General features: G+C 41.3%; 2 protein-coding genes across 3 annotated transcripts; both read right to left on the bottom strand.

The window, feature by feature from the left end:
• Positions 1-2692: 2692 nt before the first annotated feature.
• On the bottom strand, positions 2693-6749 carry rdh1 (retinol dehydrogenase 1). Of its 2 annotated transcripts, XM_031806136.1 has the most exons (7): positions 6212-6749; positions 5104-5387; positions 4974-5021; positions 4537-4858; positions 3529-3787; positions 3178-3341; positions 2693-3068 (listed from the first exon to the last, which is right to left on the bottom strand). In XM_031806136.1, the coding sequence occupies exons 2-7, from the start codon at positions 5128-5130 to the stop codon at positions 2812-2814; spliced, it is 1077 nt and encodes a 358-aa protein (XP_031661996.1). In that variant the 5' UTR covers positions 5131-5387; positions 6212-6749; the 3' UTR covers positions 2693-2811. The 2 variants fall into 2 exon arrangements, with proteins under 2 accessions (XP_031661996.1, XP_020317807.1); XM_020462218.2 differs by lacking the exon at positions 5104-5387.
• Positions 6750-6870: 121 nt separating this feature from the next.
• On the bottom strand, positions 6871-12215 carry dhrs9 (dehydrogenase/reductase (SDR family) member 9). The gene is made up of 5 exons (XM_031806137.1): positions 11677-12215; positions 10082-10396; positions 7881-8139; positions 7530-7693; positions 6871-7295 (listed from the first exon to the last, which is right to left on the bottom strand). The coding sequence occupies exons 2-5, from the start codon at positions 10392-10394 to the stop codon at positions 7072-7074; spliced, it is 960 nt and encodes a 319-aa protein (XP_031661997.1). The 5' UTR covers positions 10395-10396; positions 11677-12215; the 3' UTR covers positions 6871-7071.
• Positions 12216-13304: the final 1089 nt, after the last annotated feature.

Below are 13304 nucleotides of genomic sequence, written 5' to 3'. Positions count from 1 at the left end.
TTAAAAAGTGGGGGATCGGGAGTTGCTGGCCGTCAAGAAGGTGCTGAAAACATGGTGGCACTGGCTGGAGCGTGCTCAACACCAATTCCTTGTTCGGACGGACCACCGGAACCTAGAGTATATTCAAGCAGCGAAGAGGCTGAAACCGCATCAGGCCATGTGGGCCCTATTCTTCGTCAGGTTTGTCTTTACCCTCTCCTACCGGCCGGGATCTAAGAACGTCAAGGGGGATGTGTTGTCCCAGGTGCATGCCACAAGGGATCGGAGGGAGAAGGTGACACCCATTATTCCCCTGTTCTGCATTGTGACTCCTGTCGTGTAGAATGTGGACGCGACATCGGTCGAGACCTGTGACAGGAACCCTCACCTGCCCACTGCCCATAGGGGCATACCTATGTGCCCTCTGATGTGCGGGACCGTCTCCTCGCCTGGGCACACACAGCACCTGTGTCGGGGACCCGGGTATAGCCAGTACTATCAACTGTCTCTGTACTGGTGGCCCACCATGGCCCAGGACGTCCGGGTTTACGTCTCTTCCTGATCCACTTGCACACAGAGCAAAACACTGAGACACCTCCCCTATGGCAAACTCCACCCACTTCCGGTTCTACAATGACCCTGGTCCCATCTCTCCGTGGACTTTGTCACAGACCTTCCCCCCTCGAAGGGGCACACCACCACCCTGGTCGTTGTGGACTAGTTTTCCAAAGCCTGTCATTTGATTCCTCTGCCTGGTCTCACTGCAGCCATGCAGACCGCGGAGGCTCTCTTCTCTCACACCTTCTGGCACTTACAGGATCCCAGAGGACATGACGTCTGACCGTAGTCCTCAGTTCACCTCCCGTGTCTGGAAGGCCTTCATGGAACGACTGTCAGCATCACTGACACGGTCAGCATCACCTCCGGGTACCGTCTCCAATCAAATGGGCAGGTGGAAGGGTAAATCAGGAACTGGGTAGGTACTTTTGTAGGTACTGTCAGGACCGGACGGGGGAGTGGGCTGCGTTTCTGCCTTGGGAAGAATACGCACAAAACTCCCTCCGTCACTCCTCACCTAACCCCAACTCTTTCGGTGTGTTCTAGGCTTTGAGCCGGCCCTGGCAACCTGGCACCGGAGTCGGATTGAGGCTCTTGTGGTCGACGATTGGTTCCGGCATGCTGAGGAGGTATGGAACACAGCACACACCTGTCTCCAATGCGTCATCCTCCGGTAGAAGTCGCAGGCTGATCGTTACCGCAGTGCCCGCAAAACACCAGTCTCAATGTCAACAGTGAAGAGGCAACTCCGGGATGCTGGCCTTCTAGGCAGAGTTGCAAAGAAAAAGCCATATCTTCGACTGGCCAATAAAAATAAAAGATTAACATGGGCAAAAGAACACAGACAGTGGACAGAGGTACAGAAGGCCAGCATCCCGGAGTCACCTCTTCACTGTTGACATTGAGACTGGTGTTTTGCAAGTATTATATAATGAAGCTGCCAGTTGAGGACTTGTGAGGCATCTGTTTCTCAAAATAGACACTCTAATGTACTTGTCCTCTTGCTCAGTTGTGCACCGGGGCCTCCCACTCCACTTTCTATTCTGGTTAGAGCCCGTTTGCGTTGTTCTGTGAAGGGAGTAGTACACAGCGTTGTACGAAATCTTCAGCTTATTGGCAATTTCTCGCCTTAATTTCTCAGAACACGAATAGAATGATGAGTTTCAGAAGGTTTTTGTTTCTGGACATTTTAAGCCTGTAATCGAACCCCAAAATGCTGATGCTCCAGAACTCAACTAGTCTAAAGAAGGCCAGTTTTCTAACTTATTTAATCAGAACAACAGTTTTCAGCTGTGCTAACATAATTGCAAAAGGGTTTTCTAATGATCAATTACCCTTTTAAAATTATAAACTTTGTACGCCTATGTAGATAATCCATAAAAAATCAGGCGCTTCCACCTACAATAGTCATTTACAGCATTAACAATGTCTACACTGTATGTCTGATCAATTTGATGTTATTTTAATGTACAAAAAAATAAGAATACCCTTCACTGGAACTAAGGGGCCTAGCCCGAACCATGGAAAACAGCCCCAAAACATTATTCCTCCTCTACCAAACTTTACAGTTGGCACTATGCATTGGGGCAGGTAGCGTTCTCCTGGCATCCGCCAAACCCAGATTTGTCTATCCGACTGCCAGATAGTGAAGCGTGATTCATCACCCCAGAGAACTCGTTTCCACTGCTCCAGAGTCCAATGGCGGCAAGCTTTACACCACTCCAGCCGATGCTTGTCATTGCGCATGGTGATCTTAGGCTTGTGTGCAGCTGCTCGGCCAAGGAAACACATTTCAAGAAGCTCCCGATGAACAGTGCTGACGTTGCTTCCAGAGGCAATGTTCTGTTCTGTGAGCTTGTGTGGCCTACAACTTTGCCGCTGAGCCGATGTTGCTCCTAGACATTTCCACTTCACAATGACAGCACTTATTGTCCCCAGCACAAGGTGCCCCTGTGTAATGATCATGCTGTTTAATAAGCTTCTTGATATACCACACCTGTCAGGTGGATGGATTATCTTAGCAATGGAGAAATGCTCACTAACAGGGATGTTAACAAATTTGCGCACAACAAATAGAGAGAAATACGCTTTTTTTGTGTGTATGGCAAATGTTGGGGATTTATTTCAACTCATGAAACATGGGACCAACACCTTACATGTTGCACTTATATTTTTATTCAGTGTAGTATCAACATCCTTGAAATGCAAATCATGAATATAAATCAATCTAAAATGTATCATAGACGTGATTGATAAAGGAAAGAGTCCAGTGGCTCATGTGTTTGCCACACCCACTTGGTTTGCATGGCTCTTTCTGTCGTCTTTGGGGACAGGAAGTAGAACAGCGACTGTGAAGTCTGCTATGAACGCAGGGAGGTAGGACAGGGGGATCCAGATGAGCTTAGCATCCCACCCAGGTGAGTAGCGGGTCCGTGGGTGGCAGGCTGTGAGGGAATGCTGCATGCAACTGGTCACCTTGGAGATGTCTGAGCTGCACAGGAGACCCATGGAGAAATCCTGAGCTTTTACATCTGTAATAGACCACAGGAAATGGATGAGAATCAGACATGAATGTTTCAGCATTGCAATGACATGACTCAACCATTTTTTAAAAACATACAGTACACAGTATTTACTCACATTCGTCAAAGAATTTGGGTCCATATGAGTGCTTGACCTCCTCGGGGAGACGGTTCCACAGTCTCTGCAGGTCTGCTTCAATGAGGTCCAGCCTGGTAACACCCGTCTTGAAGAAACCAGGCTCAATGATACTCACTTTTACACCAAAATGCTGCATATCCCGCCTGAACATAAGAGCAAGCAGCTTAGTTGTTATCTAGCTAATACACTAAGATGCTTAAATCTATGAATAGCTCTGTGGTGCGAATCTACCCTGCACAGCGTCGCACAGTTCCAGTTCCGTAATAGAATGCTTGGAAATCAATCCCTAGTTTACTGAGTTCATTATACTGTAAAACAATGCCACAGTACCTAAGGCTGTCAGAGAAGGCCTCCACACCATACTTAGATAGGCAGTAGCCTCCTCCGTTGAGGGCAAGCCTCCCCAGGATACTGGCAACATTGACCACCCTTCCTTGAGCCTTCTTTAAGAGTGGGAGGAACTTCAGGGTCACGTCAATCAGACCTATTAAATTCACATCTAGAACTTTCTTGAAGTCCTCCAACTGCATCCATTCAGTGGGGCCTATAGGTGTGGACCTCCCAGCGTTGTTGATCAGCCCCCAGAGACCTGTGATACAGAGAGGGAAGGAGATTTCCTACAATAACGACATGTGATACAGCATTATCAAGTATTAGAGTACTCTTATCTGATGAGAAATGTGGGTAGAAAGAGATACTACAGTTACTCTACAGAACAGTTGCAGTGTAACACACACTCTTTTCTACTACATGTAATCCTAGAGTGATGCCCCCTACTGCAATATGTGTCCTATCAATAGCTAGATGAATTCTGGGAATGTCAAAAGGGAATTAATTCATCTTTAACCAGGGCTGGATATGTGAAGCAAAGGTGTCTTAAATATTCCATTCACTAATCTGCTTGTGGAAAGAGGTAAAGGATGCATGACATGGTTGTGGATCTTGCACCAAATATTTCATTCTAAATGGGTTGGGCAGTAGTAATATTTCAATGCTTGGGATAGCTATAAATCAATATGTTTTAGTGTTTAGTGTTTAAAGCAAGAATATTCCAATTTGGCATCTAATTCAAATCACATAGACCATTTATGTGATTCAGAGTAAACTTGTCTGGTGACCAACAAAAGTTTGTCAATGTTCTCATCACTGTGTCTAGATAATGTTACGGTAGGCTTTCTAGATGTTTCCTCAGCAGCTCTCAAGGTGATAGCGGTTTGAAAATATGCAGATGTATGGGTCAGTTTCGGTTAGTCAAGCACCCCTATCTCATTTTTATCTCGCCCGGTGCTCGACTCTGACTGGCACCCTATCTACCCCCATGCTGCCTTCCTCACTTACCTCGCTCTCCAACCTCGGCGCGCACAAACTCCACCGCACTTTCGATGCTCGGACTGTCGGTAACATTGAACAGAACTGTCTTCAGTCTGGGAGAGGCCGCAGCCTTCAATTCCGATTCACCTTTCTCCGTGAGACATGCGGCTATTACATGAAACCCCTTTTGGTCAAGCTGCCTTGCCACCAAATTTCCAAATCCGCTATCACAGCCCGTGATAAAGACATGTTTCTGGTCAAAATCTTCAACTTTGAAAGAATCTCTAATAAACCAGGCGATGGCTATGGCTGTAACTGAAATGAGTATGCAGGATAGAGCCAAGTGTGCCTAAAACAGACACGCATAACATGACAACATTATTTCTTGCATAATCAATCAAGCAATGTAATAAAGAAAGTAATGTTATAAAGTTATTAAAGATAAGGAACTGTATCAATCTCACCTGAAAAAAATCTAATAGAATATTCTCTTCAGACACCACAGGAAAGACCTGTAGGGAGTCACATTTCAGTTATATAATGGTACCTTTTCATTAACATATTATCATCTTGTCTTTCCTTCAAAACACTTACACCAGAGAAAGCTGAGTCTTCATCCATTCGTATTCCAATTACTCATTCATTTGAAAAGTTGACATGTCTGCCAGTATAATACAAACAGCATAACTATATTGATAAAGAGGAATAGGCTCTAAAGAACCATATTAAATTATATGAGTTTTCAAATGAAGACAATAGCTTCGGGTTTAGAGTAGGCCTACAGTATAATTATTCCGTTTCTTTTCAGATGCAGTTGTTTGTCTGTGTCCTCCATCACCATACTCCTTGTCTATCTTGCTTACAGAACTGGTACACACCTGAAGGATTATATAATTAGTTTGCCATAATCACAGCAGTCACCTGGTCATAAGAAAACTTGGCTGCAAGCAGCTCACAGCTTTTCATTTGACATAGTATACATGTCTGGCAGGTTGAAAGATGAAAGATAATACCTAAAAGCGTATTTCTGGTTTGAGAGAATGTGGCTGAACAGAAAATTCTACAATTCTTCTAAATTCTACAACCCTCTTTTTTCAATAAATATTTCTGATTCCGCAGTTGAAATTAATGGTAGCAAGTCACAGGTATATCCAATGAGAGTAAACATTTGATTAGGAAGATTTTGTTTTTTGATAGGAAGAATTTGCTATAAATCATACAGTAGGCTAAGTCTATTTGGTTTTCTCATCATGACACTATTCTATCATAGCAGTATAATGGCAAACAACTGTAATAGCGCTTATCTAACCACCAGATGGCCTCCTGGTCTCTCCTAAATGTGTACATAAACACTGTTGTAAAGTAAATAATGTACAAGTCCACACACTGTTGTCAACAAGGTTAAAGGTCATTTATTTCTGGCAGTGTTATGTTTATGTAAAAATGTATAATATATACCCACACAATTATATATAAACCTATATTCACAAATGCAATAAGTATGTTGTGTTGAATTCAATTTGTTCACAATTGACCATTAAAAGGGTGGAACATTATTACTGCTTACACTTGCATGGGATTAGGGTTACAAAATCCTTGTTATTTTCCACAAATTCTAGGATTTCTGAAAAATCCAGGAATTTAGGGACATTTTGCATCCTATACAACATCTTCTGTAATGTAAATTATACATCGGACCTACCATGGCTACTTGCAAGTGTGGTGTTTTCTCATCCAGTATATAAAAAAAAAGCAGAATGGAGTTTGTTCCGCAGTCCAACCTACATGCTTCCCAGTGGCTACTATAAGAAGACTTTACGAGGGGCTACAGAATGGGAGCCGTGTCGAAGGTCTGTGCTGCTTGATTGTGTAATATGTCCCGTTGACCTTCAATGGTTTACATGACCATAATAGTCCTGGTAAATGCATCCTCTTTCATCTGATTGCCTCTAGGGCTAGGTCACTCATGTTTTTCTTTTGAAGGTGCACTCCATTCTGCAAAGTCACACAGTATCATTGAGCAGAGCAGTGGAAGTGTGACGTTGTTCAAGACCAATGAATGAGAAGAAGGGAGCCAGAGCAGGTAAAGTAGAATGCACATAATACTATAATCAGCAGCAGCCATCTCCCCTTAGTAACCTGGGAAACAACTATTGGCTGTATCCTTCAATGAGATTGGGTAGCTATAAGCTAATCAAATGTATTTATACATATTTACATCAGCAGATGTCACAAAGTGCTTATACAGAAACCCAGCCCGAGTAGATCTAGACTAGAGTTTGGATTTATGGTCTAGAGACAGAAGAGAGATTTACTGTATGTATCAAGTGGACACAATGAAAACATCCTCTAAACCACAAACTCTTTCCATTCAATTTTATTATCAGACCAGTGAAACACCATACAAATACAATATGCAAATCCAAACTCTGGCTATTTTTTATTCATTGGTTGAATTAAATGCAATACTTTTTTCTCATCAGAAATAAATTGCATTTTTCTTGCTGTCCCCTGGGTGTAAATAAAGACTTGTTCTTACTTTTGGTCAGACAACCATTAACATTAAAGAATAGATCCTGTTGGTTTGGCCATATCTTTTAAGAGCATTTTGTCAGCGATCCAAGTTGGCAGGTAGGACATTGGCAACCATAAGAACTTGGCATCCCAGCCAGGTGAGTAGCGTGTCCGAGGGTGGAGAGCAGAGATGGCATGCTCCATGCAGCTCACAACCTTCATCAGGTCCCCATCCAGCAACGTCGCAACATTCTTCTCCAATGTCACATTTGCTGGAAGAAAGGTATTACCTCCATTAACAAGCTGGCGTCAAAGGCAGACTTAACTTGCCCAGTTAATTTGCCCTGGGCAATCCCTGTCAGCCCGTTCTTGGAGTGCTTGTCATTCTGTCACACAGGTTTTTGATGAACCTATTTGCGTCAATCACACTACAGCAGCATGCACAGGTTCATGTGTATGTTTGTTAAAAAAAGAAGAAGATGTAAACAATATATTTTTTACAGTACCTCTCTCTGGGTAATCATGTCCATATTGATCTTTGATTTCTTCAGACAGATTGTCCCACAATGTCTTTACATTCTTTCTCAGGAGATTTAGATCAGTCACACTTGTTTTGAAAAATCCTGGTTCAAGACACAGGACTTTAACTCCAAACGCTGACATGTTCATCCTGGAATTCAAAAACAGAAAATGTCCCACAACAAACATTAAAACATGTCTGCAATACAGTATCCGTATAAACTCAGAGCCATAGAGAATAATGCTCTGAGCATCACTATTCAGTTTTCTACATTTCTCGAACTCATTCAAATAAACCTGATACAGTATATTCTTAGACAAAAGGCCAGGTCTCGCACCGTAGACTGTCATTGAAAGCCTCCACTCCATATTTTGACACACAGTAGGGACCCCCAAAGGCGCTTATCCTCCCAAACACGCTGGCCACATTCACCACCCTGCCCCTGGCCTTCTTGATGAGGGGCAGGACACTCAGAGTCACACCAATGACTCCAATAAGGTTAACATCCAACATGGACTTGTAGTCGTCGACGGTCATCCAGTCACAGGGACCTGATGGTACAGAGACTCCAGCATTGTTCACCACAGCCCACAGACCTGAAAAAAAATATTAAGGCAGACCATATTGTACAAACAAAATCACACACACAGCAGGACACAGGCTGTAGTCACAATGAAGGATGTAGGCATGGAATGTTTTCATCCAAATGTCAACAAGTGCTTACATGCCAGTTGTCACATATGGGAGAGTGAGGTACCTTACAGTGAGACATGTTAACTTAAAAAGGCCCAGTGCAGTCAAACACCTGATATACCTGTGTTTTATATGTACAGTTGAAGTCAGAAGTTTACATACACTTAGGTTGGAGTCATTAAAACTATTTTTTTTCAACCACTCCACAAATTTCTTGGAACATCAAAAGAAATCAGCCAGGACCTGGACCTGGAAGGAGACGCGTTGTCTCCTCTTGATGAACGTACTTAGGTGTGAAAAGTGCAAATCAATCCCAGAACAACAGCAAAGGACCTTGTGAAGATGCTGGAGGAAACAGGTATAAAAGTATCTATATTCACAGTAAAACGAGTCCTATATCGACATAACCTGAAAGGCCGCTCAGCAAGGAAGAAGCCACTGCTCCCAAACCACCATAAAAAAGCCAGACTACGGTTTGCAACTGCACATGGGGACAAAGATCATACTTTTTGGAGAAATGCCCTCTGGTCTGATGAAACAGAAATAGAACTGTTTGGCCATAATGACCATTGTTATGTTTGGAGGAAAAAGGGGGAGGCTTGCAAGCCGAAGAACACCATCCCAACCGTGAAACACAGGGGTGGCAGCATCATGTTGTGGGGGTGTTTTGCTGCAGGAGGGACAGGTGCACTTCACAAAATAGATGGCATCATGAGGAATTCAAATTATGTGGACATATTGAAGCAACATCTCAAGACATCAGCCAGGAAGTTAAAGCTTGGTCGCAAATGGGTCTTCTAAATGCACAATGACCCCAAGCATACTTTCAAAGTTGTGGCAAAATGGCTCAAGGACAACAAAGTCAAGGGATTGGAGTGGCCATCACAAAGCCCTAACCTCAATCCTATAGAAGATGTGTGGGCAGAACAAAAAGCGTGTGCGAGCAAAGAAGCCTCAGTTACACCAGCTCTGTCTGGAGGAATGGGCCAAAATTCACCCAACTTATTGTGGGAAGCTTGTGGAAGGCTACCCAAAACATTTGACCCGAGATAAACAATTTCAAGACAATGCTACCAAATACTAATTGACTGTATGTAAACTTCTAACCCACTGGGAATGTGATGAAAGAAATCACACAAAAAATATATATAATGCTCTACTATTATTCTGACATTTCACATCTGTAAAATAAAGTGGTGATCCTAACTGACCTAAAACAGGGATTTTTTACTAGGATTAAATGTCAGGAATTGTGAAAAACTGAGTTTAAATGTATTGGGCTAAGGTGCATGTAAACTTCCGACTTCAACTGTATATTTTTCCACACTGAGGTTGGAATAATACTGTGAAATTGTAAACATTATGATAAAGCCCTTTTAGTGTAAGAGCTGTTTGAAAAGATTGCAAGAAATGTCATACTGTTTTAGTGGGATTGTGTTTTTGGCCTGTCCGGTGACATCCAAACCAGTCTACCAATAACAGCTAGTTTTCAGTTCTCCCCACTCAGACCACTCCCAGACAGTCCTAGCAAAAATCTTGCTTGAGAAATTGCTCTTTGCTAAGAAGCAAGTTGTTTCTTTTTGACAATTTGAATTTAAAAACAAATCAGAGTAAGGTACTTAATTCTTACCCAGAAAGTATTTGATAGAGATAACAGCTGCATTGGACCTTTAGGATGTTTGTGGTTAGAAATTCCATAGCAACAGTTTAATCTGACGCATAGTAATTATAATTATTGAGTAGACCAACAGTCAGTCTAGATACTTGGATATTTTGAATACCAAACTATCCAAGTATTACAAAAGTTGCAACATTTGGCTAAATTGGACTTCAAAAGACACACACCCTTCTCCCCAACCAAGGTTTTGATGAATGCTGTTGCTTTGTTGACACTGTCAGTGCTGATGACATCCAGGTGGACTGTGTTCAATCGTTCAGAAGAGACCTTCTTCAGCTCATCCTCCCCCTTCTCAGTGTAGCAGGCTGCGATCACACAGAAGCCCAGCTTGTCCAGGTGTCTGGCCAGAAGGTTCCCGAACCCAGAGTCACAGCCAGTGATGTAGACATATTTCTCTCCTTTATTGGGTACTCTTGCGAGTTCCCTGTACCAGCGGAACACAAACCAAAAAGCCACCAGTCCAATAATGTACAGGAACATTTCTGAGAGGAAAGAGGTTCATTCAGATAAACATAATATTTTATCACATTAAAAATAAACATTTTCTCTTTGCAAAGATATGTAATTGAAGGTTAATTGGGAGCATATCATATTATCTGCTATTTTACCAAGGAGCACAAACCAGTAGAAAAATCAATGCAATCATTCCAATGGCAAAAACAGCAGAATCTTGTAGGATACTATTTTACAAACCATATATTTCCATTCATTTTAATTGGATTTTAGAAGCAAATTCATATCATATCTGCTGTGTTGTTTGCACTACAACATTTGAAAGTTCTGCTTAGTGACTATCCTACAGCCAGAGCAGTGTTTCTTAATCCTGTTCCCTGGGAACGCAAATGAGTGACAATTTTGTTTTTGACTTTGCACTACACACCTGATTCTAATCATTGAAGCTTGATGATAGTTTGATCATTTGAACCAGCTGTGTAGTGCTTGGAAAAAACAAGAATGTGCCCAGGACAAAGGACAACTTGCCTACAGTAATTACAGAATATTTCCAAGTGAAATATATAGTAGACAGTCTGATGACATGGCCATTTGAACATGAAGTGAGGCATGGAATTAGAGAGAACTTGATGGGTAAATCAACTTGGCTACAAAAGATGCATTATCACAAAGTATTATACCTCCAAACTGATTAGCCTGCCCTATTCCCTGGATCAACAAAACCATAAACTGTCTACATAACATCTAAACGAATGATAAGATCTCCTGTTTACCATTTGAACCATGAATGATCTTTGACCACTATGGGTTATCTGAAAAATTATTCGGATAAATGGCTGAAATCTTCATACCACATCTACTAGCCCCTGTTGCATACAACAACATAATAAATTATATATATATATATATATATATATATATATATATATATATATATATATATATATATATATATATATATATACACATACATACAACTTTGCGCCTCACATAAAATATGAACATTAATCAGATTCAGACGCCAAGAACAATATATATATATATATATATATATATATATATATATATATATATATATTTTTTTTTAAATCACCTGGTTATATTTCATCACATTTTTCAATAACCACGTCTAGGCAGTTAGCCCATTCTTAGAAAGATGATACACATGAGTCACTCGAATCACTTGTTCAGCGAACTGCAACTTTATCAGCTCGACTAACGTTTGTCCTAACATTTAATATTCATCAAAAACTGAACTGCTTGATTAATATCCTTTCTCAGACATGGCAAAGAAACACTGGAAACTTACCCCAGGCGACAGAATTGCGCTCCCCTAAGTACGCTTGTTGAGTGGCTGGTAATAGCGTAACATCAGTGACTCTATTCCTTGTCCTAAAATAATTTTCTCTGTGTTCTTCACCTTCCGGTGTGTGAAGAAACTTTATTTAACACATTTTTTATGGACGGTCGACGTACTCCATCTGCTGGACGTTATAAAAGCTGTAACTACTCTTCAACCACAGCTGAAAACCAGTCGTTAATTTCAAATGTTCGATTTGCAACCTATTTATGTGGATGAGTGAAATATATATGTAAACACTAATGAAGTGTAAACATGACAGTGTTGAAATGTTCACCTACTGCACCACGTCTACTGGCCTACCATTCAGGCGTGGTGGGTATGCTGGTATAGAATGTTTTTATGATGGTATCTGTCTATAATGATAACCTATGATTATCATAGATCTATCTTGCATCACTACCCTTATTCATTCAGGGTCGTCACTCTAGCTACATTGTGAGACACCCAGTGGAATGACTCACAATGACCAGTCCTGTTTTTATTACAGGCCATCTCAAACAAACCCTCTCAAGATCCCACTTGATATGACTCATCATCAGTTACAGATGGTAATTAATAACCGTCTCTAAAGCAATACAAATTCCTGTCTATCCTGACAGCTGCCATCGCGGCTATTGACCTCAAACCATTCAGACTTTTGTAAAGACCTGAGTTTGGTCAGATATTAGGATAATTTATAACAAAGGAATTGCGCTGACACTTAAAATGAATGCCAAACAAAAACCATTGATTTCAAAGTTTAACAAACCATATAACTCTATGTAAGGACTACTTTGAGCAATTTTTCACTGAACATGTGAAAAAACACAGAATCTCAACTCACAAGGCAATGTTTCTTAAACTAACAGAAAGCCGAAACATTCCTCCAGAACTAAATACATGATTGTGTTTTGATGTATTTCTAATACCTTTTAAGACCTTTTCTGCTAGATGTTTTCTAAAAAAAAACTTTTCTATCTGTTTGACCAGAAATCATACATTTAACGTAGAACTATAACTAGTAGTTTTAGTCAAGAGTTAGAACAAGGACTTTCTATTCCTTGTTAGAAACGAATGGAGCTATCGTCATACCGGCTGGAATACTGTGTTCCTTACAGGACATTCTGTCCCCACCCAGGGAGGGGAGAGACCTTGGGCTTGTAGTAGATTATTTAACAGGTGGCAGACAATGTGAGAAGGCTTGTGAACTATATTGCCATTGTATCTGAGAGGAGGAGGGACATTTATGATGAAATGTGAGGTATATAAACAAATGTACATGGTATTATGACCAGCGCTCTCGAGAATAAACGCTATTGGCTAACTAAATTAATCTAACATTAGCCTAATTTGGTCCAAGGTTGGGGAGTTATGTATCTCTGATTGTATCTATGTACAGTGGGGAGAACAAGTATTTGATACACTGCCGATTTTGCAGGTTTTCCTACTTACAAATCTGTATAAAAGACACCTGTCCACACACTTAATCAAACATTCTCCAACCTCTCCACAATGGCCAAGACCAGAGAGCTGTGTAAGGATATCAGGGATAGAATTGTATACCTGCTCAAGGCTGGGATGGGCTACAGGACAAT

The sequence above is a fragment of the Oncorhynchus kisutch genome, linkage group LG26 (genome assembly GCF_002021735.2).
Source record: "Oncorhynchus kisutch isolate 150728-3 linkage group LG26, Okis_V2, whole genome shotgun sequence".
NCBI lineage: Eukaryota > Metazoa > Chordata > Actinopteri > Salmoniformes > Salmonidae > Oncorhynchus > Oncorhynchus kisutch.
The sequence above is the reverse complement of the archived record's forward strand: the minus strand, read 5'-3'. Positions and strand labels throughout refer to the sequence as shown.